At 53.1% G+C, this 26,865-nt stretch overlaps 1 protein-coding gene across 2 annotated transcripts in view; it reads left to right on the forward strand.

The window, feature by feature from the left end:
• Positions 1-17,717, forward strand: part of Stum (stum, mechanosensory transduction mediator homolog) — a 51,172-nt gene extending 33,455 nt beyond the window's left edge. The window contains exons 2-4 of one of the 2 annotated variants that reach the window (XM_028865447.2): positions 6,866-7,045; positions 10,384-10,392; positions 11,232-17,717. In XM_028865447.2, the coding sequence (XP_028721280.1) occupies positions 6,866-7,045; positions 10,384-10,392; positions 11,232-11,266 (224 nt within the window). In that variant the 3' untranslated portion in view covers positions 11,267-17,717. The remainder of the gene's footprint in view (positions 1-6,865; positions 7,046-10,383; positions 10,393-11,231) is intronic. The other variant, XM_028865448.2, reaches the window with a different exon arrangement.
• Positions 17,718-26,865: the final 9,148 nt, after the last annotated feature.

The following is a 26,865-nucleotide window of genomic DNA, read 5'->3' on the forward strand; positions in this document are numbered from 1 at the left end:
GGCCTTCCCACTGCTCTGGTCCTCCAGCCCACGTCCCATGCCCTCTCCTAGGTGTATCCTGTGGGAGTGAAGCCCAGGATCTGTGATGAGATTCAGAGCATCCTGTGAGGTTAAACTTCTGCTCACACTTAGCGTCTCAGGGAGACCCGCAGGGACAACTCAGGTGTCTGGCTCTGCCCCACAGCTTCCCCAGGTCCCCACAGTCCCTCCAGGTCCAGAGATGGAGGAGGAAGGGAGGCAGAGGGCAGAGATTTGCTAACAAGCCCAGGGCAGCTGATGCAATGTCCAATGCCATTAAAATTAATGACAGGTTCCAGCTGACTTGGCCTCCAGCGGGACAATCAGCCCCAGGTCAAGGTGGAGGCATTGGGAAGGGTGGAGGTGGAGCTGGTCTCATTTCCACAGTCCTCATCCTCAGAAGGAAGGTCAGTAGGAGCTGCTGACTCCAGGAGAGAACTCCAATAGGTCCACCGAGATGAATGATGTCCGTGACTCGCTGGTGTCCGCAGTGAATGGTGTGATATCTTTACGAAGACATCTGGGCTCTTTGCAAAGTTGAAAGCTATCCATTGACCCTTCCTACCACTGGTCCAGGGTGTAGGTATGACATTCACAGGTGAATTTGTTCTGAAGAACTTTGAGGGTGTCAAGATGATGATAACATGAGACCCGCCCATGCTTTCCTCACGATACACACCCTGGCTATGAGGTGGTCTTGCAAGTCCCTTGCCAGCTAGGATGGGAAACTGTGGACCCAGGCTGGATCTATGAGATGCTCTCTCTGGATGAATGACTGACTCAATGCAGTTCCATAGGAAGACACAGCTGTCCTTTAGGCCGGTGCTGGCCTTGGAACCCAGGGTCTTGACCGTGCTAAGCATTCCACTACCAAGTCACATGGCAGCCCCAGCTGGGCCCTCCAGGTCGACCTCTCTGCCCTGTCTAGCACAGCTTTCTTCTCAGACTGCTTGAGGCTGACCATGCTGACAAGCCAACAGGCTGTGGCCAGAGAGAGCGAGCCTGTTTACTTTCAAGGCTTCCCTAAACGCTGTCCCTGGGGTTTTTATCCAGAGACGTTTGTGGCCCTCTGGTTCGCTTTCCCTTGGACTGGAGCTTCCCGGGATTGAGTTTAGCCCTAATGCAATCTGTCTTTACCTCATCTGCCGTGAACCAGGCTGTCCTCAGTGGGGCCTGTTTCTAGGGGTGTGCCTTGAACTTCCAAATGGCTGTAGGGTTGGGGCTCCCTTGCCATTGTCTTCCTGTTCCCAAAGCTTATTTCCAGTCAGGCTCTGAAGATGGATGACTGTGTTTAGCTGAGTGATGGAGGTATTTATCTGTCCTTCACTACCACCAACACAACTTAAGGACTGTAGAGGCAGCTGTGGGCCACATCTGGCGCCAGACCTGACTCACCGCCTGGTACCCAGGGGCATGTTTTACTACTGCTGCAGGTTCACTGAAGGGCAGAGGGGCAGTCCTGCCCTTCTCCAAGCTCCAAGGGTCAGTAAGATCTCTCCTAACCCAAACCCATCATCACCGTCTACAGCTCCCATGTGATGCAGAGGAGAAGCTGAACCCCACCAGAGTGCGAAGGATGGAGTTTTCCAGCCCCCGGGCTCTATTCTTAAAAGCAGAGACACCCCCCGCTCTTAGAGGGGTGACTCCATGGCTCACTTTTTATTCCTGGCAGCAGTGGGGGAAGGAATGGAAGGCGAGTTCTGGGAACCCTGCCCAGTGTTCCACCCCAGGCAAGCCCTTCGGGGACTCCCACGGGTTGGGAGAGGGGCATCGAGGGTTCTTTCTCCTCCCACTTCCTGGCTCAACCTGCATCCTGAGTTCCCTGGGGAAGCTGGGCACAGACACCTCACCAGGTGGAATGGTGGCCCGAGGGACCGTGGTAGTAAACTGGCGTGCCGTGTGTTTGCTGTGACTCTGTGGGAAGGCCTTCCTCAGGCTGCGCCTGCCTGCTAAGCGCTGTCACAGCCAAGGGGGTGTGTGGAACGCACACCGAGGCCTGCAGGGTCAGGTGCTATGGAGCACAGATTCCTGTGTTGGATGGTAGTGTGTTATCTTCATTTCTCTGGGCCAGGTGGTGCCGTGGTCACCTCAGAAGCAGCATGCCCAGGGCCCAGGCCCCAGAGCAGCCCTGCCCTGCGACATGGAGAGGCTACCACACTGATCAAAAGGGCAAAACCATGGACACTTGAGTTATTGATAAGGTTGAGTCTCTCTTTCTTTTTCTTTTTCTTCTTCTTCTTCTTCTTCTTCTTCTTCTTCTTCTTCTTCTTCTTCTTCTTCTTCTTTTTTTTTGTGTGTGTGTACATAAATATATGTGCAGGTGCTTGTACACATAGAGGTCAGAGGAAAATGATAAGTATCCTCTATTGTTCTCCATCTTAGTTTTTTTGTTCGTTTGTTTTTTGTTTTTGCTTTGTTTTGTTTTTTTCCAGACAGAGTTTCTCCATGCAATTTTGGTGCCTGTCCTGGATCTCGCTCTGTAGACCAAGGCTGGCCTTGAACTCACAGAGATCCACCTGGCTCTGCCTCCCAAGTGCTGAGATTAAAGGCGTATGTCACCACCGCCCCGGCTCCATCTTAGCTTTTGAAGCTGGGTTCCTCACTGAACTTGAAACTCAACATTTCTAGGCTGTCTGGAGAGCTCTTGGGGTCTGCTTGTCTTCATCCTGGTCACTCTCACCCCACCCCACCCCCAACTCTGGAATTGTGGGTGCTGGGGATTCAAACTCAGGTCCTCTTGCTTATACAGGATATGCGCTTACCCACTGAGCCATCTCCCCAGCCTGGTGGGGTAGCTTTCTGATGCTATGTCTGTGAGGCAAATCTCTGCCCCCCTCAGAGTGAGTATTCTCAAACCTAGCTGTCCATCTCTGTCAGCTGGGGGGGATGCTTGTGTTCGGTTTCTTTTGGTGCTGAGGATGGAACTCAAGGCTTCACGTGTGATAGTGAGCTGCATTCTAGCCTCTGTTCCGTGTTTTTAGAGAAGTAGTTTCCAGAGTCAGCCTTGTGCCTTCCAGGGCTTGAGCTGGAACTCCAGAATCCACGTCTTCAGGAGCCTCCATCGAAGGGTTCTCATGTGCAAACTGCTTTGGATTCTGTCTCTGTTTCTTTTTCTGTTGATGTGATAAAATGCCCTGACCAGAGCAACCCAAGGGAGAGCGAACTTATTTTAGCTCACATTCATGGTGGTGAAGTCAGGCGGCAGGAGCTTGAGGCAGCTGGTCAGCATTGTGTGCGCAGCCCAAAAGCAGCGTGATGGGCGTATGCTCGACTACTGCTGAACTCTCTTTCTCCATTTTATTCAGCCCAAGACCTTCTGCTCAGGGAATGGTTCCACCCACAATTCCCATGACTCTCCCCATATCAGCTAACATAATCAAGATAATACTCCACAGGCATTCCCAGAGACCTGTGGTCTGTCGGTTCCAATGAGCTACCATCTACTGTCAGTGATGACAGAAGCCTAACTTGAGCTGGGCATGATGGGACAAATCTGAAATCCCAGCACCTGGGAGACTGAGGCCAAGATTTCGAATTGGTAGCCTGGGGTGTATATTATATCCTGTGGGGGGAAGAATGCCTATTTTAGAGATGTTTTCCTTGGCAGGAAGAGAGAAGGGAGGCCATAGTTACGGGAGCAGAGGGTCAGAGCACCTTGGCAAAAGCCCACAGTGGGTGACAATGGGTGGGGTGACTCGTGGATCTGTGAATATCATTACGGATGACGCTTTTAGCTGGGCATGGTAACACATACCTGTAATTCCAGCACTTGTGAGGTAGAGACAGGGTGGCCAGGGTTTCAGGGGCAGCCTCACTACATGAGACTCTGTGTATAAAAAAAAAAGTCTTCTCCACTTTTTGTGTGTGTACATATACATGCTTTTATGTTTGTGTGTTTGCGGAGGTGCCTGTCATGAAGCCTGCAGGCCTGAGTTCCATCCCTGGAATTCACATGGTACAAGGAGGGAACTGATTCTTGCACATTGTCCTCTGATCTCTAAACACATGCAGTGGCATGTGTGTCTCCCTCTAATAAATAAATAAATGTTAAAAAAAAAAAAAAAGCAGCAGCAGCGTAGGTAGAGAGGGGGTAGCGTGTGCTCAGCCCGCTAGCTCTGCAAGTAATGGCATCTGTGTTATTTTCACTTAATATTTCCCCCACGCATTTGGGTTCCTCTCCCACCATCTTTTTACATCTGCAGCTTCTCTTGTGCAATGCTGTCAGCTTGCGTTCGTCTCTGGTCCCCCACACATGCTCCTCCCGCAGCAGCAAGGGATGCTGCCATGCACTTCTTCAGTCCCCCGTGTGTGTGTGCCTGTCACTTCTCAGAGGCTGCATTCTCCTTCCAGGGAGGCTGGAACCCACCAGCACCTGCTGTCAGATTCTCTCCCTTCAGCCTCCGTTCCCACCACATCCCTCTTCTGCTCACAGCTCCCTGGAGCTCTGCTTTCTGCAGGCTGGGTAGAACTTATCCCCGCGTTCAGAGTCCTCCACAGTGACCCAGCTCCTCCTCACCTTCATCTCAGCCTAGGTCGCCCCTGCTGTTCCAGTGCTGACTAAACTCATCTTCCTCTCTCCACTCGATAAAGTGGCTCTCACGTCCCAAGGTCTTCCCTCCCGTAACTCTGCACAGGCCCTCAATCTCCCCAGGGGAGTAGGAGTCCCCGTAGCCCTACAGACTGCAGGGGCAGGACTGAGTTAGTACTGGAGGCAGCCTACACAGACTTGCAAAGGGGTCACCTCGCCTCATCACCCAGAAGGGAGAGCCCTCAGCTGCTGGGTGCCCCTGCTGGACTGTCCATTCTGTGAAGACAAGAGCTTGGTTTTGCGGCTCCCATGGGACTGCCATGGTCTGGGCTAGGCCCGTGTGGCTGGTGAGGGCTTGGCTTCCTGGTTGTCACGCTTTTCCGAGCTCCTCCATCCTTCCTAAGGATGGGGTAGAGGGAGCTGTTTGGAAATGCAGAGTCCTGAGCACTTCAGGTATTCAGGGGTGTTGGGGAGCCCGGGTACTGTGTCTGTAACCAATGCTACAGGCGGTGGGTGCTGTAGGGTCTGAAGACACTCAGTGCAAGGCTTCTTCTGTGGCCCCCACAGACCACCTACTGGGTGAGAGGTACTGTACCCTTGCTGGAGGTCTGAAAGTAAAGGAGATGGCGAGGTGGGGTGGGGCCTTCATTGGGGTGGCGGTTCAGATGAGGAGGAGTATGGGGAGGGTCAGGATGAGAAATCAGCAGCTGGACTCAGTTTCCCATAACCTTGATCTTAGGCATTAGGGTAGGCCGGAGTAAAGCCTGTGTTCTGAAGCAAGTAGGAGCCAGCAAGCTGGAAAGGGGGGGCTAGAAACCAAGTTGAGCAGGAAGTGAATGGACTATCTCAGTGTCCTCCAGGGCAGGAACCGAGAGAATTGGGGTCATGAGAATGGTCACCAGTCCATGGGCCAATTTCCCAAATGTCTTAATTTAGATCCTGGCCTGCTTTTGACAGGTCATGGACCCTTGGGGTCAGTGTGGGGTCAGCTTGTGATTGTGACCTTGAGTAACATACTTAATTCCTGAGTCTCCATATGTAAGATAAAGTGGAAGGCTGAATACCTGCCCCCAAAGATGTTTGTGTCCTAATTCCTACACCTGTGACTATGTAGACTTACGTGATGAAAGGGACTCTGAGACAAGATGAAGCAGGGGATCTTGAGAGATGCGATTATCCAAGCGTGTCCTCACAGAAGGCAGGCAGCAGGACCAGGGTTCAGGGATGGGGTTATCCAGGTGTGTCCTCACAGAAGGCAGGCAGCAGAACAGGGTTCAGGGATGAGAGGACAGAGCAGATCAAGGACAGGACTCTATGCCGCCAGCTCTAGCCACGGAGCAAGAGGCCATGAGCCAAGACCACAGGCAGCTTCTAGAAGCTGCGGCAACAGGAAATGGTATCCCCATACTAGCCCCGAAGGTCCATTCAGACTGTCCCAACCTCCAAAGCAGAGGAATGGATGCATTTGTGTTGTGGAAGCCACTAAGCCTGTGGTAATTGTTGTGAGGGCCCCAGGGAACAGTTATAGGGAGAACAGGCAGAGTCCTCGGGCAGTGGGGTGAGGGGAGGTCAGAGCTCACATCAGTGAAGATCTACAGCCAAGCAAAGCTCAGTAAGCAGCAGTGTCTTCAACGGGGGGTGGGGTGGGAGGGTGGGGGAGTGGGGGGGGGGGGTGAGAGAAGGGGGAAGGGAAGGGAGGAGATGGGAAGGGGAAGGAAGGGAAGGGGAGGGGAGAGAGGGGGAAGGGAAGGGAAGGGGAGGGTGGGAAATGGGAAGGGGACCAGGAAAAGGGAAAGGAAGGGGAGGGGAGGGAAGGGAAGAGAAGGGGAGGGGAGGGAAGGAGAGGGGAAATGGGAAGGGAACCCCCCCCCCGTGGCCCTTCCTCCTACACCCCTCCCCTGTGGGTTGGAGTGGTTGTGGGAACATCAGGGACGCTCTCCTGGTCCTGTTTCCCAGCAATCATCCCGTGGGCTGAGGTGACCTCCTGGCTCTCCATCTCCATCTCTCTGAGACTGACTTCTGGGTCACCCAATGACTCCTGTCTTCCAGAAGTCACAAGCTTGGTGCTGGGCCCTAGTGCCCACCCCCGCCCCCCCTCCTCCCCAGCCCCACGTCACACCTCCTCCAAGTGGTATCCTAATATCCTCACTTTGGAGACACACAGTGGCTAGGACCTGAGCAGGACAGAGGCCCTGAGGACAGAGTGTGGGAATTTCCCCCGCTTCTCCCTGAGCACTGGAGGCTGAGCAGTGTGGGGGGGGGGGGGGGGTTGGCAGCTTTGCAGTCTCCCCTGAAGCTGTCTCCTCTGGCCTCTCCCAGGTACCTTCGTCTCGGCCTTCACTGTGCTGTGTGGGGCCCGCACTGACCTCCCAGACAGGCACGTGTGCTGCGTCTTCTGGCTGAATATCGCTGCGGCCCTAATTCAGGTGCTCACGGCCATCGTCATGGTGGGCTGGATCATGAGCATCTTCTGGGGCATGGACATGGTCATCCTTGCCAGTGAGTAATGGCTGGTGTGTGGAGGGCAGAGTGGGGCGGGGTCTGGCCAGGGTGCCAGAGGTGGGGAGGAGCCCAGGAGGAATAGGAAGTCTACACTTGGGCCAGGACCTCTCACCCCAAAGACGCCTGCATCCTTGGACACAGCTTCCAAGGGCACACCTGTTCCTCTACCCTAGTACCCTGGCCACCTGTGCCAGAGGCCTCTCTCTCTACCACACCAGCCCTGCAGGGGGTTCTCCAAGGGAGGGCCCTCTCCAGCATTTGCCAAGGAAGCCGCTCTCCCACGGAACCTGGCTAAGCCGATGGATTCAGACTGAGGTCAGCCTCCGGGCCCATGGTTGTGTGTCTGCATCAGTTTCTAGGGGAAGAGCAAGGCCACACACTGCCTTCACCCGCAGGAAGCCGTGTAACTGTGTCACACACGGACCTGAACGTCGTCTCCTCACTGGGTTGAGCTACACACTTTGGTTGGTTGGTTAGAAACTTCTCACTGTCTTTGAAGGCGTTAGTGATTCATCCATCATTAATGCAAAATCGGTTTAGGCATGAAAGAGTTTTGTGGAAGTATATAAAGTTTTCAAAATCAAATTTTACCAAAGACAAATGATCATTTTAAAAATAACCTGGCAGACTCTTCAGTCAGACATTACCTCCCTGAACAGCTGCTTCCCTGTATCTCCACTCCTGTTCCTACCCCCACCGGGCGGACGGCCTCAGTGACTGGGGTCACATCTCCTCAGCTGCTTTGTTCTTTGTACCCTTCCCCACATGCTGCTCCTCTTTGGTTCACAGCTTGAATTGTCAGCGTAGAGGAGCTGTGCCATCTGAGAACCCTAGAGGCAGGAGGAGAAGCCAAGATCAGAGTGCCATAGAATGACCTAGAATAGTCTAAATTGATCCAGAACTTACTTAGCCTCAGTCATTCTTTGGAAGATGTAGGAAACTCAGGCACACACAATGCTAGGACCAGAGTCAGTGACTAATTAAATCACCCCACCAGAGAAGGTTCAAGTGTCAGAGCCTAGTGGGACTCAGTGTGGGTGGCCGGGGTGCCAGATTTGATAGCAGGTCTTCCCAGAATTGAGAGAGGAGGTCAGTGGGCTGGACTGTCTGGATGTCCCATGGGTAGAGCCAGGGGAGGAGCACCAGGCTGCAGTGAGGAGAATACCCCTTTCTGCTGGGAAGAACCTCATCGAGGTGAACTGTACAGCTCACCCCGAATCTGATGACCCCCCCTCCACTGAGTCTCGCTTCCACTGTTGACTTCCCAGGGGCCACTAGGTCACTTCCCCTGGGACTCGTGGGATGTCTGCAGGTCCCAGATCCCACTCCCAGTTAGATCCTAGGAGGTGTGGCTACTCTAGAAGACCTGGGAAGGCTAGTCCAGCCTCATACCACTGGCTTGTCTGCTCCTTAAACAGGCATCGGGTCAGCAGTGTTAGGACTCTAATAAGAGAGTTAGTCAGCTTTCTGTTATCGTAACACACCTGGGGTAAATCAACCTATCGAGAAAAATGAGTTCCATCACCCTGAGTTTTAGAAGACTCGGTAGAGGCTTGGTTGGCCTTGTCGCTCTGAGCTGTGACCAGACAGCTCTCCATGGCAGGACAAAAGCTACTCCCTTCACGCCTTGGGAGGGGAAAGAAAGGGAAGAGACGAGAGTCTCCAGATCCCCTTCAAGGGAATACATCAAGTAAGCCCAAGACTTCCCATTAGGGGGCTGACCTTCATGTCTGGGCCTTCGGGGGACATTCCAGGTCTGCCATGGCAATAAGGAATGTGCCAGACTAGGTCTCCATAAATGTGATGCCAAATCTCTTTGGCCTGCCTCTGATTACTGCCCATTGAACCCATCACATGCCAGGGCTACCATGTCAAAAATGAGTTCAGGACCCCAAGTACACGTCTTAAACTTGAAGTGTCATGAGCTGAACCACTGTAAGTCAGGAATATTTCACGCTTGTCTCTGGTCCTCCTTAATCCCCAGGAACTGGGGTCTAGACCAAAACCATAAGTTTAAGAGCACTCTTGTTAGCCCTATATGAGATAACATAGACCCCAAGGTGTGTTGATGGGGGTCCATGTCCTCCTTGCCTGCCTGTCTCTCAGGCTGCTGGCTTGGCTGGAACCCTGTGGGCTGGTGTAGGAGCTATAATCCGGCTGCAGGACGTACAGATGTCAGAGCCTCCAGCCCAGCTCTTCCTGGTGGGTTTGTCGGGCCCCTTGGGTATCTGAGATGTATCCAGGGACTTTTGTCTTGGCACCAAATTTTCACCATGATTTTGGGGGGCTGCAGAAGAAAGTCGGTTCCTGCCTTCTCTCTGCAGACTGCCAGATGCGCCCACCGATCTCAGCAGCCACTGCCTTTTCACTTCTTCTCCAAAGGTGGATGCCCCCTCCCATGAGATGGGCTGGTCTTGCACTAAGCAGCCATGTTTGAGGAGGGGTCTTGGAACAGCCCCTTAGAAGGGAACAGCTGCAACCGACTGTCCCAGGAACAGTTGGCTACAGGGTTGTCCCTCTGGCATCACTCACATAAGAACACAGGTTGGGTTTCCATGGCACCTTGGCCACCAGCAAACACAGTATCAAATAAAAACTTCTGAGAAGGATCAGAGTCGGCTGAACATCGACGCTCCGTCTATGTTAATAGCGAGTGGCAACAGTCATAGCAGCCTGTCTTGATCGCTGGTCACTACTTGCCTGGTAGCTCTCCTGACAGCTCTTTCTACGGCTACATCCACAGCAGACACTGATAATCATTTGTGACATTTGTCTCGGCATAAGGCTCTGGGCAGTCATTACCAATTGATCCAAGATGTCTGCAAGACGTTTTCCATTCTCAGGTCTTTCCCAAAGCAGCAGGCGTTATAATGTGGGTCCAGTCCGTAGAAAGGACTAATAGGGTAGCCCAGACAGAGCTGGGCTGGGACCGGGGCAGGTCACTGCGGCAACTTTAGTTTGTCGGTCACACCTGCCATCTCTGTACCTGTCCCTCTTCTAAACCACCCAGAATGCACCCTGAGGGCATGGGCTGGGAGCGGGAGTGAAGAAGGCAGAAAGTCAGGTGGTGAGCAGAGCTCAGAGCTGTGAGAATGGCTGGAGGTCGCACTAGGCAGCCGGGGGCGGGACAATGTGGTACAGTCAACCGGTAGAGCTGGCCACAGTGGCTGCTCACTGGAAGACTAAGGCCACCTTGGCTGAAGCCCTGTCTTGGCAGGGTCTTTGGTAGCGCCCCCCACCTCACCTTACATTGCCAGTGCTTTGGCTTCCGTGTTCAGACTGTTTCTCTTTCTCTCTCCTCTTCCCTCTGCTGCCTTACCTCTCTGCGGCTGCAGTCTCCCAAGGTGAGTCTGTTGGTAGATGCACACCCTCTCTCCTGCAGATACCCAGTCCCTTATAGGTGAATGGTTAGTTGCGTTTGTAGCCTTTCTTTGGGAAAGAGAGTGCCTGGCATAACAGGTCCCTAACGTCTCCACCATCTTTGGCCACTCAGGACCACGCTCATCACTTCTATTTCCCCCAGGCCCCTAACCATCACTGGATTGTTAACACCTAAGATTGACAGGAGACCCACTACACAGAGAGAGACCCAGCTTGGGCCCCTGGCATTCCTTCTTAGACCAAGGTAACCGGCTGGCAGAGTCACAGCCTAGTAACCCCTTCCCTGTTCTCTCAGTTCCGTAACCTCACCCAGTCAGATAGCAACAATTCCCTCGCGTCATCATCAATGCTCCAACTTTCCCAGGGAGGGATGTGGGTACAGCCAGGGGAGAAGCACTAGTCAGTGCATTTGAGGGCCTGGGTTTCATCTCTGGTACAGGAAAACAAAAATCGCACCATTAGCAACGATGTTCTGAAGACGCAGTGTGCTCCAGCCCCGTTCCTGTCCCAGCAATCCAGCTGGTTTGAGCATATGTCAGACAGTCGTTCCCTTCTTGGATGGCCAACCTCATCCTTTCTTCCCTCCCTCCCTCTCTCCTTTCCTCCATCTCTCCCTCTCTCCTTCCCTCTTTCCTCCTACATAGCCTTGCCTGTAAATAGTAGATTTTTGCTGCTCACTGTACAAATAAGGTCCTCATGTTATAAACAAGGTCTCGTTGGTATATTCTGGTCTGGGGCCGTGTTAGACAGATCTTAAAGGGGGCGTCCTCCTAACCGCCTCTCCTCTTCTCCTTTCTCACAGGGTACAAGGATCAGGGTATCCCACAGCAGCTGTGAGCCTCCAGAACCTGCCAGGGAAGTCCAGGGTCCTGTGAGGGCTGCACCAGCTGACTCCGGGCACAAGGACCTTCGCATGTTCTCTCCTGCCACCTCTCAGATTGGGGTAGAAAGGGAGTATTTCAAAACATATTATTTATTTCGAGAAACACACCTGCTTTTCTCAGCAGGCTCTGAAGCCAACTTCTCCCTCTGTTCCAGAGGGCACAGGAAGAACAGGGCCAGAACTTCAGGACTAGGCTAGAGGCAGGAAACTGATCAAGCACCAGGGACGCTGGGCACGCCACTCCAACTGCCCACTCCCCCAGGCCTGCCAGGATGGGCTGCTGTAGACCTCGTGCAGGTGATTGGGCACTCTTCCAGGCATTAGGACTGCATGGGACACTTCCCCCGGGCCCTCACCCCCTCGCTCAGCCATGTGGCTCCCTGTATCTGCTCTGTGGTCTCCTGGGGGCAGTATCAGGGTGGAGGTTGCAAGGTAGCCAGGTGGTAGCCCAGTGTAGAAAGGTCCTTGGGTCTCCACAGGTGTCTGATGATACCCCAGCCTTTTAGTGGCTCTGTGTGTGTGTGTGTGTGTGTGTGTGTGTGTGTGTGAGAGAGAGAGAGAGAGAGAGAGAGAGAGAGAGAGAGAGAGAGAGAGAGAGAGAGAGAGACCTTTGCTTCCCAGAGGCAAGGTTGGCACCGGCTCCACCTCTGGGATGGTATTGCTAGAATTCCAGATGTTTATAAGCAAAATGACCAGACTGAGTTGTGAGCGGCTGCAGACCAACAGCCTTCTCGGATGTATTTACTATTGTTTCTGGTCCCCTCTCCTTCTGACATCCCCGTGTTTCCGAATCCAGATGGTCCGGTTTTAGGAAGGTGACAGCATCCATTCATTGCTATTTCCTAACACCCGAGCTGAGTCTGGGCTGCCCACCCACTGCCAAGCATGCGGCTGTCTCTAGAGAGTCCCGTGAATAGTCAGACGGCTTGGGACCCATGAAATGTAAATAGCCTCGCCCGCCCGTTCAGGTCTCCCGAGCAAGTCCTGGGGGGGACATCGGAGACTCGCCTGCGTTTGAAGTGTGAGAAGAGCAACATCGTGAGGTTGAGGACTTCGACCTGGAATTCGTACGTGGGGCAAGAGGATGCATTGTGAGGCTGGAGTTGGTGTCACGACCTGTGGCCTTGGTGGCCCTTTAAGCGGCAAACCTGGGAGTGATGTACCAGTACAGAGCTAGATCGTTAGCAGGGGAGAGACCCACAGAAGGTTTGCGGGCACCAGTCTGGTGAAGAGAAAGGCGACCCGAAGTGACAGCGATGGTGTGGCTGTTCCCATCTCCCCTCATCCTCGTCCTGACGTAGGAAGTGCTAACATGTGGGACAGGCCCAGAGCTCAGTTCCCAGCCGCGCTGGCCGTGAGCCATCAGTGGGTCCCTCTTGGAGAACCTCTCCTTATCTAACAGAGGCTCTCTGTCACTGCATGGCCAGGGCTAAAGAAAGGAGCTGTCCGCCCACTGCCTTGGTGGATGGAGGCCTTTGGGAAGCAGCTCCCATGGCTCTGGGGTTCCAGCCCCCTACCAGGCTTCTTAATCGCCGTCTTTGGGAGCAGACCCCCAAACTGGACGGCCCCTGACGTCATCGTGAAGACATGTAGTCCTGTGACTACTCCCTGCGGCTCTGACTCTGGACTAGTTCGCCTGTCCTACCCTGTGTCTACCCAGTAGTTTCTTCCAGGGCCGTGTGGGATCAAGTTGCACCCTCACACACCTGCCAGGGTCCTGTATCTTCCTGCGTTTCCGTCTGCTGCTTCTGTGTGTCTACAGCCCCTGGGTTGGGACACCACTCTGGCAGACCACTGCCCTCGAGGAAGCTACATCAGGTACCAAAGCTGTACCAGACAGCCACGGCACAGGGATGGGTCAATGTGCCCTCCTATGCTGCCATCCCATAGCCCTTTGCTCCACATAGCCAGTGATGACAGGCCTTGGCAAGGGCAGCCCCCAGAGTGAGGGGACGTCTATGTGCCTGGCTTGGGCTGGGGGTGGCTCCCGGGGGAGTTAAAAGGAGACGGCAATTTGTGTTGCTTGTTTCGTGACGTGAGCCAGACTCGAGTGGGACTTTTCTGAGTGACAAGTGTCACCATGAGTTCCAGTGTGGGATGATTTAATACAGGGGTTTGTGAGCTTGGAAAGCTGTCTCCCTGGCACCCCCCCCCCAACTCCAGGCAGCCGATGTGGGTAGACTTAGGAGCCCCCCAGAATAGTGAGTCTGAGGGTTACCATTAGCTACAAACAGCAGCCTCCGGGTGAGGCACAGCTTTAGAATAATTCTGAGATGATGGACAGTGAATAAATTGCTCCACATAGTCCAGCCTGGCCCTTGGATCTAGGTGACCAGAGTTCATTTACTAAACACCAGCCATCTAGAAAGCAGGGCCATCAAGCCAGAAAGTGCTTCGTGGCTACAGGGCCCTTCAATGACAAGCTGCCTGGACGGCATAGCTCAGGGCCACTGTCCCAACCTTGGAAAAGAATTCAGAAGAATATTCTCTGGCTATGAGTGCCAGGAGCAGAGACCAAAGGTGCACAGAGAGCATCCTGGTGAACGAGACACTGCTGGGAACTGACGTGGCATCGTGGTCAGAGTGGCCATTTTCCCACCACAGTGGGACCCTGGAGCAACAGCGAGGTGCTGGGTAGCCCGAGCGCCCTGGTTTCCTTTCTGTCGCCATGATAAAATATACTGACAAGAGAGCCGCAGGCGGGAGGAAGAGGCTTTTGTTTTTGTTTGCGTTTTTGCTTCTTCTAATCCAGGTAACATAGCGGAGGAGTCTTGATGTGGGAACTCAAGCTGCTGGTTGTACATCCGAAGTCAGGAGCAGAGACACGAATGCGTCCATGCTGTTTGCTCTTTGGCCCCTCAGCTAGTTTTATGTACACTTACAAGTCCAGGACCGTGAAACGGTGCTGCCCACAATCAGGGTGGACCGCTAATGTCAATGCACAATTGTTCAATTAACAATTAAGATAATCCTCCACAGACATGCCCACCGGCCAATCTGATCTAAACAATTCCTCATTAAGACATTCCCCATGTGGTTCTAGGTTTTGCCGAGCTAAAACTAAGCAGCAGGATGTAGTGTATTGTGGAGACCACTGGGGACCCTGGACCGTGGCCAGGGGTCCTGTGGATTGTGGACTGTGGCCACAGTGGCATCACCCACCCCCAGCCTCAGACTGACCAAGCTGCTGCCCCGGTTCAAGTCTCCAGCTGCCCTGGAGAGACGAGAAGGGAGTAACAAGAACATGGTCTGCTCCCTGCCTCCAGGCCCCAGACCTGTGTCCAGTCCCAGAGCACAGCCCCCCAGAAGGCCTGGCCCAGGTGTTGCCCAGAGCAGTTCATCTCCTGGGTTCTGTGAACAGCCTGTAGAGAGGAGGTTAGTTAAACTTTCCCATGGAGAGTGGAGGCATCTCCCCCAGACACCGCCCCCCAGGAGTCACAGGGAGGGAGAGTGAACCTCTTCAGATGGATGGGGCAGTGTTTTCCCCCCTGTCTTCCTGGAGCCTCGACCTCATCTGCCCTCAAAGCCATGCCCCCTGGCTTCTGCGGGCCCCCGATGGAGGGTGGGAGCAGATGGCAGCAGGAGACAGTTGGTGCTGAGAGCTGCCTGGCTTATGGGATCCAGTTCCTGCATTCCCTCACAGGACCAGGCTGCACGGATGCATGACAAAATCGGGGGGTGCAGGATGCTGGGGGCTGGGGAGCAGAGAGGAGAGCTCAGCTAAAGGAGACCCAGCATGTCCCCCAAACAGAAAAGGATCAAGAAGTGCAGAAGAAAAGCCATCTATACATCTCAAACCCTGAGTCTAAGGCCAGCATACGGTGGCTGAAACCCCAAGACCAAAAAAATCCCCCCCCCAAAGGTCTAAGGTTTCTGAAGGGGAAAGTGATCCTTTTTCCTTAAGATGCAAAACACAGCTGTCTTTCTCTTTAGCTGGTCTCTTCCCAGCTGGGTGGGTGGCCACCTTAACACATGCCTCCAGTTCACATGCTGTGGGAGTGGGCCACCCAGTCCTTAGTGATGTGCGTCCTTCTTAAGGACCCGCATGAAGAAAGCTGGGGCCACGTACAGCATGTCAGGGATGCAGAAATGTAGTGCTCTGTTAGTGGTCGCGCTCTGGCAGGTCTTTCTCACACCCCCTGGATCATGTTCTAACTCCACTATAGGAGTCTGAGGGGAGTTTTGGGAACCCCCCAGCCTCCCTAGGCATGGCTTCCCAGAGGCTGGCCTCCCCTGTGGTTTGGGAGGCTTCGGGCTTAGCTTCTCTGTAGACACTGCCATCACATACTCCAGGGCAGAAGTGTGCCCAGTGCAGACCAAGGTTTCCCCCTAGTGGAGGCAGGAAGCCAGGACACCATCTGTGGGCCGGGGGTGGGGTCCACTGGCCCAGCTGTGGGGTTCTGCAGTTAGCAAATGTTCCTTCAGTGCTAAAAGTGCTCAGGTCCTGAGCTCAGACGAAAGAGGCCCTTCGCTCCACGTCCCTGCAGTGCTCAGCTTCCAGCAGGGACAGCAAGGCTGGGGAGACCCTTTCTTCAAGGCCCAGCTGCTCTGTATCCTTCCAGAGAGTTCTGTGCCTAGGTTGTCGGGGACATGGAGGTCATCTTGGGTAGTGGCAGGGACATAGGGTTGTGAATAGGTCAGCTGAGTGGTGAGGGGAGGCTCAGGGCCTACAGTCTTCCTCCTCTTCCTGTCGGCTTTCGAAAGCTTCTGAATGTCACTGGCTTCACAGAGGCAGGGGATGATTCCACTCAGAGCACGACCCAGCCTCCATCCCATGATGTACCATGACAGACTGAATCCCAACCATGATGGTCCCGAGTACCCTTCACGTCTTGGGGTGACTATGGTCTATCGTCACCCATGTCCCTCTATCTGCCTTGTTCTCTACAGTATAGGAATAAAGCCAGCCCTTCATTTTCCCAGTCCTGCCAAAGCCAAGGGTTTAGAGAACCCAGGCCCACCCAGGCAGGGGAGGCATGTTGACCTTCCTACGCACAAAGGCTGGCAGCCCCAGAGCAGGGAGAGCCCAGATTCTTCTTGGCAAAACAAACACTAGTCCAACATGCCGCAACCTCCCTCCCCCCAGGGCAAGTAACCTTTCCTGGGGAAACACAGGTAGGTTACCAAAGGTCTAAAGAAAGGATACCACCAAAGTGAAGCCTGGGACCCAGTGAGTTTATGGGGTTACTTACAGGAGCATGGGGGACTCTTGGTAAGCTAAGTCACCGAAAAGCCCCACCCCAGCATGGGTGACAACTCAGGAAAGCTGTATCATTGCTGTCCTCACCCCAGTCAGCCGCCCCTCACCCCCAACTCCACCCCCTACGCACACCGGGTTCCTCTCTCTTCTGGGCTCCATGTCCCCACGGGCCCCAAATCCAGATGCCCTGAAGTCCCGGGGCTGCAGGGTGGGCTGATGTGGGAGAGGTGAGACGAGGTGGTGACCACTTCCTGAGGCTTTTCTGGGACTTCAGACAGGATTTTCATTTTCTGAATTTCTCCTACGCTGCCTGCCCCGGCCCAGGAGCCAGCGAGGAGCAGAGGAGGAGGAGGGAAGATCTGAGCCGAGAGTGATGATAGGCTTGTGACAAACTTTCTCTGCAGGCTTTTGTGGGGCTGTGGCTGGCTGCCTCACAGGCACAGTTGGATACCGTGGCACAGGCTGCTGTTTTGGTTCCAATGACACATAAAAGGGAGACCCTGGCTCGGTTGCTGAATTATGACAAGTGCCGGGTTGTGAATTACTGTTTTGGTGTCGCCGTTGGCTTCGTTCGGGTCTCTTGTCTCTGTTAAATTAACCGCTGTACATTTTCCGTGTTCTCCGACGATATCCAGGGCTTTCTTCTCTCACGCCTACTCACAGGGAGCCGGCCCACACGCCTCGCTCCAGCCAGTGTGTGTGTGTGTGGGGGGTATTGCCAGCCCATTCCAAAGATCGGAGACTACTTGGAATATCTCAGTCCTAGGGAAGAGTCTAGACTTGCCTGGCTGAAACTGGGGCCCAGGTCTGACTTTGGCTAAATTTCCCCAGTGTTCTCAGGCTTGACCCCTCTCCCTCCAGTCTCGGCCTGGGGTCCACAAGGTCCCACAAGAGCTGAGCTCCTGCTTCTCCAGCTTCCCACCGGCTTTGAACCCCTTCCTTCCAGCAAAGCTACTGTCCCTGTGATGGAGAACCACCCACAACAACAAAGTCCGTGTACATACCTCCATATACATATGTGTACAGACACACGAGATCCTGTTATACATATACAGAGCATGGCATTTCTTTGGCATTCTAATTTGTGTTTTGCTTTTGTTGGTTTTTTTTTTTTTTTAAATTCTTGGAAATACGGTTTTGGAAATCTTTTTTTTCCTCTTTTCTATGTAATAAACATTCATGTGACCTTTCTGGTGGCTTCTCAAGTTCCCATGTGTTCCATTTCTGTAACTAGACAGATCTCCAACTGCTCTAAACACTTCCATCCTTCTCCCCTCCAACCTCAGCTGCTGATCTTTCCATTCTGAAGGCCACCTTCCCATCTCCTGGGGGCCTGATCCAAAGTTCTCTCTGCTCACCGAGTCCCTTGGAGCCAGGGATATGTACTCTCAGCAGAGTCCCGGGACCCAAATGGTGCACAGTGGGAGCCCATTTGCTTTCTTGACGGCTGGACTGGCTGGCAAGGGAAATGTGTGTGAGATACATGTTGAAATGATGTCTTCCATAAATGTGCATCTGGGTGTGAGCCGTCAGGACTTAGAGCTGGCTGTTGGCCATCATGAGGGATCTTCTAAAACAAGGAGGGGATGGCAGAGTGTCGTCTACAGCCAAGTCAACATCTTCATTGGTCAATGCACGGAGACCTAGGGAACTTACCACATTTACTGATGAAAGGAAATAAATACATCATAGATGAACATAAGAATGCAAAAGGTGTTCTAAAATCTGACAAAACAGACTTCAAATTAAAGCAATAATCCATCAAGGGGACATTAGGATTCTAAATGTATCTGCCCTGAATACCGGTACATATAATCTCATGAAACATACTATTGGATGGAAAGCCACAGATTAACCTTAGCCTGATATTATGGGTGACTTCAATACCACATACGCACCCATGGGTCATCCCCCCACACAAAAATAAACAGAAAGGTTCAAATCAAATGACATTGTACATTAAATGGACTGAACAGAGGTCTACAGAACATTCCACTCAAATGCTGCCGAGAACACATTCTTCTCAGCAGCCCATGGAACATCCTCCTGTACAGGGCACAAACCCAGCCTCAACAAAGACAAGAAAAATTAAAATAATTTCTCTATCCTGACTGGTCACAATAGTAGTCTTAAGACCACAAATCAACAGCAAGAAAACTCCAAGACACATACAGATTCATGAAGAATCTAGACAGTTCTGGACAGGCCGAAAAGAAAAAAATCTAATAAGATGGAACCCAATTGGGTTAGCAAAAGATCAGTGCTTGGAGAGTAATTAGCCTCTGTGCTTCCTGGCTGCTGTAGGATGTCCTAGGGCATCTCGGGGTTCATGAGGGTCCAGGTGGGTTGACAAAGTACATCACCAACTGTGGTTGCTTCGGGAGCAGCAGGCTGGGGGATGGCGTGAGACCAGTGCTCGACTCCTCCTATGCCAAGGGAGACGTTCGACCTCTTCCTGTTCCTCAGAGCAGCCCACCACCATGTTAGCTTTCCCGTAGCTGTTTATGCCTAACACAAGCGACTCGAAGGAAGAAGGAGACCTGTTTCCCACATCATTTCAGGGATTTTAATCTACGCTGGGGAACACGGTGGTGAGGGCATAGTGAAGCAGAGAATTTCACATCATGGCAAGCAGGAAGAAGAAGGAGAAGGAGGAAGAGGAGAAGGAGGAGAAGGAGGAGGAGGAGGAGGAGGAGGAGGAGAAGGAGAAGGAGGAAGAAGAAAGGAAGGGGAGGAGAAAGAGGAGGGGGGGGGAAGCAAGAGGAGGAGAGAGGAGAAGAAGAAGAAGAAGAAGAAGAAGAAAGAAGAAGAAGAAGAAGAAGAAGAAGAAGAAGAAGAAGATTAACAGATTAACAGGAGGGTGCCAGGGCAAGATAACACCCCTAAGAACACACTCCCAGTGACACACTTTCTCCAATCAGGTCCAACTTTTCAAAATCAAGGACAGAAGGGAGAGCCAAGGTCTCTTCACCTGTCACCCACATACAAGTCTCAAGCCAGGTGTGTGTTCTCCCCTGCCTTAGCTCACACACTCACTGCTCGGCCTTCCCTACCACAGAGGGAGGGGACCGAGAGTGACAGTATGACCACACCGTGTTCTTCACAGTGCTGCTGAACTGAGGAAATGGTGAGCCTCAGTGGGAAACGCTACAGACCCAACAGCACTCTAGTTGGGCTGTCTCTGGCTGTGGTGGTGTGTCCCATGCATGCGGCCTCTTTCTCTGGCCCATGGTGGACATCTGTTCCCCAACTTGCAGCCAATGCTGGCTCATGAACTTATGGAATAAGAACCTGTCTGGGGGTGGCTGGAGAGATGGCTCAGCAGTTAAGAGTGCCTGCTCTTTCTGAACCTGGGTTCAATCCCCATTGCTCACACCATGGCTCACAATCATCCATTAACCCAGTTCCAGGGGATCCAACAAGAATGTACATGGTGAACATACATGTGTGCAGGCAAAACATTCGCACACATAAAGTAAAGTAATTGAATCTAAAAGAAACTGCCGGAAGGAAGATGGCCGCAGCTGGTCACAAAGAGCCTCTCACAGTGATACCGTGGGCCAGATCACATCCCTTCCTACAGTCCACATCCTCGAGCTTAACTCCCAACATCCACGATGTAATTGTGTCTGGGGACAGGATATTGAAAAGGTCATTAGGGTGGTCCCATTCTATAATGACTAGCGTTCTTCTAAGAAGAGGAAACCAGGGGCTGGAGAGATGGCTCAGTGGCTAAGAGCACTGGCTGCTCTTCCAGAGGACTGGGGTTCAAGTCCCAGCACCCACGTGCAGCTCACAACTGTCCGTAACTCCAGCTCCAGGGGCACTCTCACGCAGACACATATGCAGGAAAAACCCTGGTGCACATAAAATAAAAATAAATAAATTGGAAGAGGGGGAGGAGGAAACCAGGACACAGACACATGCAAAGGGGAAAAGGGAAGATCGCGTGGGATCACAGCAGGAAGGCAGCCATTTGCAAGTCAAGAAGGGAAGCCACCATGGAGGGAACCTTGGACTCCAGCCTCTGGCACTGGGAGCTTGCTGCTGTTGGACTCAAAGGCCTGTGATTCTTCGTGACTGAAGCGGAGCTAACTAGTGTTATGCCACAAATCAGAAATGACAGAGATGGTCACGTGACTAAATGTCCCAGAGAAAGACAGGTCCCCTGGATGGGGCAGCACTTTCATGAACAGCCCTGGGCCCAGGAGACCTTGGATAGTCCTAGGGTCCAGCCTTCCCCGGAGTCTGGAGGGCTCAGCTGGGCCTTGGGTACCCCCTGGGTTAAACCTAGGGATGCAAATATTAGTTTGAGGCTGTGTTCCTTCTAGGGACTTGGATATCGTGAGCCAGTGCCTTCTTCGCCCTCTCTGAGTTTGAGCCCTACTGCCACCAAAGGGTCCCTGATCTGGACAGAACCATGAGAGGAGGCCTGTGCTCAGCAGAGGTCCACAGCTGCTTCCTAGGCAGGGGTGTGAGTGTGTGTTCTCATCGAATGCAGCAATGCCTGGAAGCAAAGATGCTGTATGGCAAAGAAACTTCTACACGATGGAGGAAGTAAGTTTCATCTGGGAGCCATCCTGAGCTTCTGAGTGTCCAGGCCAGCAGGGGAGTCTGGAAGCCAGAGAACAGAGGAGCCTCCTCTGTGTTGGCTTCTAGGGAAGCTGGGCACATATCCAAAGTCCTTTGGAAAAGCAGAAGCAGAGATATAAGGGTCTCCTCCAACACGGGGCGGGGGGGGGGCACAATCTTTACCTGCTGCTCTCTGCATAGACACGGCCCCCCTCGCTGCTGACCCCCAAGTCTTCCTTGGCTAACCTTAGCCTGGGAGTCACATTCACCAGTGTGACACAAGCTGCCCTTTGCTCCACCAGGGGGCAAACTCCTGCTTTACTCACACCCATGTGATGCTGGGGAGACTGGCAATCCCAGAAGCCACCCACTTCTGAGTGAGAGTGAGTGGGTCAGCAGCGCTAGCCGGACCAATGGCGTGCAAGCCCCCTCCTGCTGCATGTACGGGGGTAGCCCAGGATCTTCCTTGAGTCTCTCTACCTGAACAAGTTTCCCGCCTTGGTCCTTAGGCTGGGGTTTGTGAGAGTCTGAAGCTATCTGTGGCTAAAGTTTCTACTCTTTGGAGCAAGATGCCAACATGCAAAGCAGGGCAAAAAGGAGAGGGGCAGAGAGCTAGCCAGTGCCAATGCAGCCTCTGTCTAGCCTGGGCCAGCCATGTGGGCCTCCTCCTTCCCTCCCTCCCCCTCCCTCCCCCTCCCTCCCCCTCCCTCTGCTCCTCCCCCTTGCTTTATTACTTGTACCTTTCCTCCATTGGTTTCTTCTTTCTTACCTTCTTTCTTTATCCACCTCTTTCCCTTTACTCCTTTCTCTTTCCCATAAGCTTATTCAAGTCTTCTCTCCATAGTGTGTGTGTGTGTGTGTGTGTGTGTGTGTGTGTGTGTATCCTTCTTTGGCTCAATATCTTTCCCATTCCCCTTCTTGCCTAAGAACAAGGGTTCTAATGTATAAACTCATACAACAGCCAGGGAACAGTGGAAGACACGGGGAAGAGAAGCGAAGGACTCACTTGGGTAAATCACTCCAAGGGAAAGTGCTTCTCGATTCTTTTCCTTAACGTGACTTTGTTGCATTATTGGTGATCCTGAGTTTATTACTACGGAGTTCAAAGCAGCACAATGCATGTTCTCAGCACTGGCGAGGCACCTCAGTCACACTGGGAGTCCCTGACCAGTGAGTGAGGGCCGATGAACTGGAACGTGAGTCGCTTCAATGTTGTCTAAGCCTTCGCCTTTTGAGCCCCGAGGAAGCCAGTGCAGAGGGCAGCAGGTGGGCTTGAGTGTTCCCACACACTAGCCTGTCAGCCATTCCCACTGCGTCCTCCACAGAGCAGGGCCTGGGGTGCATATCACCTTAGAGAGAGGGCTGGGTGTCTCAGACACAGACAGTCCACTGAAATACCACTGACTTCTGAACATGTTTATTCCTCTCCTGCCGGCCGTGTCCCTGAGCCAGGTACACTTAACTGGTGGGTGGAATTAAAAGTGCCTGGCTGCTGAGTGACGAGAAGCACACTTGCGTATATCGCCCCTCCCCATTCTCTCCCCCAAATGGAAAACCTTTTATGCAAAGAATCCTCTGCATCTAATGTAGAAGCAGAATTTGTTTTGCCTGGCTTGCTGCCTCTTTGAAGTGTTGGCTATTTAGAGGTGCAATTAACCACAAGCCTGCAGGAGCAGAGGCTCGGAGAGTTTCATGTGAACCTGAAAGAAGCTGGCCAGGAAGAGAAGACACCCTTGGAAGACGATGACAAGCCAAGCCTTAAGGAAGGGTGGCGGGGCTTTCTGGCTTGGAAGGAGTGAGAGCAGCTGGCCTGCCAAGCTGGGCTCTCTCCTCGCCGTGGGCCCCAGAGGCACACTTCAACATGGCGGCGCCATCCACACGCTAATTTCCCTCTAGCTTTGGTCTTGACCTCATAATGGGGCCTGGCATCCCTCCACAGGCTCTGCAGCCTTTCCTCCATGCAGGAGGAGATGCCACCGCTTAGGAGCCTCCAGGGACACCTGTCTGTCACTGGGAGAAACTCCACGTGCTCCATTCTCTTCCTCCATCCTTTCCCCAGGCTTGAGATCTGGCTGGGCCCGCATTGCCAGCTCCGCGTGGATCCTCTGCTCTGGCCACTCCCGCTCGGCCTACAGTGTCCTTCCATGTGTCCCTGAGGCTGTGTGTTCCGCTTCCTCCGTCCTCCAACCCTCTGGATGGTTCACACTCAGCTTCTACACTCATTCTGGTGGCACTATCTTTTGCAAAGCCATTCTGAGTTTCCTTCCTATGGGGCCCCTTGTTTTCTCTGCTCTATACACTGTACCACACATACCTGTTACCTGTCCACGGCCTCCACTGTGCCTTAAACCTGGGCTCTGTTATTTACCAGAGCAGGCTGTCATTTGTTAATTAAATGCATTCCTTAACCAGCCTCCTTGTCCTAGGGTGGTCTTGCAATGCATCTTGATGTCCACAAGGGGGCAGGCTCCCTGGTGGGGCCCTGCTGTTTCTCAGCTGTCTTGAATGCACTCCAGCATGAATTCTCAGGAAAAAGCGTGACTGAAATTGGGATTTTTTTTTTCTCATTGAAATAGAGCAGGGCTGCTGTTGTCGGGGGCTGTCACAGATCCTGTTTGTCCACAATGTGCAGAAACTATTTTTAAAATGGCACGTGCTACCCGAACTGAAAAGCACAGACGTTCATGTGGGATGTTCTTTCCTGCCCTCACTTTAAATCCTGCTCTGCTCATTCACAAGTTTGGAAAGATACAGGGAGAAAACACCATGACAGATGATGATGCTGGCTGTAAGGGGCCCACCTTTGTGACCTGAACTCTGTGGTCTCTAAGTGTTCAGGATAGCTCCGGTCCTCAGGACCATGTGTGTGTACAGAGTAAGGGGACCACAGGGTAGGACCCCAATGCATGGTGGGTATTTTTTTTTTCTTGTGAACTTTTTATTTGGATCTGTCATGGGTGGTGACTCTCACCTAAGGTGTCTCCTGGTTCTGTAAAACCCCCCTTTGAGCCTCCCCACATCTTCTGCAAGGCGCAGAAACGCCTCTTCTCCGAGCTCTGTTTGCTTCCCGGTCTCACTTCTCTGTTGAATGTGTCATCTCTGGCCTGCGCATGGTGCACCAAATGCCAGGAGCTGGGCCACAGCTGTCACAGTGAAAACTGAAATTGAGAAAAATGACACACACGCGCTGTTTCTTGGCGTTCTCAGGAACTGGATGTGTCTTCTGCATTTCTGTGGAAGGGCATGTGAGCCAGCCCGTGAGCGGCAAGCAGGCTTGGTTCTGCGCCATCAGTATGCAGGCAGAGGGCACTGGGTGTCATAGATGCTAACACTGAGCTTCTGGGAGGGCCACCCCAAGCCTAGAACAAACATCCCCTCACTGTAGCAGCCCCAGGTCCCCAGCCCCATCTCCAGGCCTGCAGGGCCCACCAGGTGCCTTGACCCTGCCTGGCCTTTGGTAGCTCGGCCCCCATGGACCCCGGGCTCCAGCATTCATGGGCTGTCCTAGCAATCCTGTGGCACAGCCAGGTACTAGGGATGCAGACATGCAGAATCACAGGCAGGTCTCCAGTTTGGTCCAATGCCAGAGGCTGCTGTTTCCCAGTCATGTGATCATGCTAACCTACTCTTCCTCTATGTCCTTCTACTTCCTCTTGTAGAACATGGGGCTGACGAGGTTCATGTCACAGAGGGCTTTTTGTTTGTTTTGTTTTGTTTTTTGTTAGTTTGTTTTTGAGACAGGTTTTTTCTGTGTAGTTTTGGTGCCTTTTCCTGGAACTCACTCTGTAGTCCAGGCTGGCCTCAAACTCAGAGATCCGCCTGGCTCTGCCTCATGGGATTAAAGGCATGTGCCACCACTGCCCAGCCTCACGGAGTTTTTATGAGTATTCAACTGATTTATTTTCAATCACCTGACACTTAGCAATTCCTAACCACTGGTCACAGCTACTTTCAAGCAGGATATGGCAGCCCTTGTAAAGAGCAAGATAATAAACATTTTTAGTCCTGCAGCCCATATAGGTGGCAGAGTATGTGTCTCATCTGTGGTTGTGGTGCAAAAGAGGCCCTAGATGCTACACAAAGCAGTGGCCGGGTTGTTTCTAACAAAACTTTATTTATAAGCTCTCATTTCTAAGAGGATGTCTGCTCAGGTGGCCGCATAGTTGAGGGGTGGGAAAGGGGGCAGAGAATGCAGAGTCAGCTGTGTAGTGTGGGGAGGGAAGGAGACAGATGTTCCCCCGTGGAATTCAGAAGGGTTGGTTGGTACAGCCTCTTCCGACAGACTCAGACTCCACCTCGGGATGTACGGGAGCAGGCATCTACCCTGCGTTCCTCACATGTCCGTAACATTGCTGTATATGAGCCTATGGGCACTCTGCTAGGCTGAGTTCCCTCGACCGTCAGGGAAGAAGATGGGGCACCCGAGGAGCCTGCATGGAAGTGGAGGGGATGTAGGAGGGCTTAGGAAGCTGGCAGATGCTGAAATGTGTTCGAGTCCCCAGGCATCTCCTGCACGATCACAGAGTCAGAGCGGCCTCCTGACTCTTTCTGGTCGCTCGAACCCCACAGAACTCTCCAGGCTGCTGACTGTGTAGCCTTTGGGGCACCCTCATTTTCAGCTTCCTCCTCCCTGTGAGCCTGGAAGGCTCAGTGGCAGTCCCACCAGCCCGGTTCCCTGGACAGCGGCAGGGGGAAGACTAGCCAGAGGGTGTGGCCACGGAGAGGGGGGGGGCTCCCGGGACTTGATAACCAGTGGTGACAGAGCTTGCCCTCCCCACCTCCCGGGATGAGTGTCTAAGTAGGCACTGTCCTGTGCTGACAGACATGGCCAGGCCGTTACAGGGACTCCTCTCCAGGGGCTGATGCAGCAGGATTTGAGCTGGATACAGATTCCTTCCCTGCCTCCCTAAGGGGTTCTGTCCCCAGTCCGGCAGAGCATCCACTCCCTGAAGATGTCCCACGACACGAAGTTGGCCATAATTGTGACCCCATATACCAGCAGGGACCAGTTTCTTGTGACCCCAGGCTTAGGCACAAAAGTGGTCCTGAGATGCAACACCAAGGCAATGGGCCACCCATCCACTTCCTTGGATGCTCCAGGGTCTGCTGGAAAGACCTCAGGTGAACGGGATGAGGGCTCTGTGACCGGGTGACCATGGTGTCCTACGGGTGGTCTGGAGGACAAGTGGCAGGTGCAGTACTGGGGCCCATGTGACAAGGAGCAATGGCAGGCCTGAGGACAGGGATGTAGTCTGGTCAGACGGCTCTTGTAGTGGGTAGCCATTCCAGCTTTGACCTGGAAGTTCCAACCCCCATTGAGGCTTCAGTAACTGTCACGCCTACAAGGTGGGGTTGAGAGAGGACCCTGAAGACCGGAGATCCGGATGTGCCGGCTCTCTTGGTTCCTGGACCCTGGACGCTGGAGGTAGACGGAGCAGAGTTCTCCAGAGAACACCGCCGGACTGCGCTACGCCTTCCCTGGCCCTGTAAACTATCCCTTCACTTTTAAGTTACCCCACAAAATAAACCTCTTTTTTTAACTACGTGGAGTGGCCTTCATAATTTACCAATAGGCTCTGGACAGCATGCATGAAGAATGTTCAGGATGGTTCAGGGCCACTCAGCCAATGTAACTTGCTACTGAGTGTTCTCGAGTGTCCTTTCCAGGGCCTAGGGTTCTACACAGGCCTTGACCACAGGTTCCCTGGGGTTAACCGGGAGGGCACTGATTTGACACACTGTCAGATGGCTGGCAGGCTTCTCCCGCTGGCTTGCTCCCCT

The sequence above is a fragment of the Peromyscus leucopus genome, chromosome 15 (genome assembly GCF_004664715.2).
Source record: "Peromyscus leucopus breed LL Stock chromosome 15, UCI_PerLeu_2.1, whole genome shotgun sequence".
NCBI classification, from domain to species: Eukaryota; Metazoa; Chordata; class Mammalia; order Rodentia; family Cricetidae; genus Peromyscus; species Peromyscus leucopus.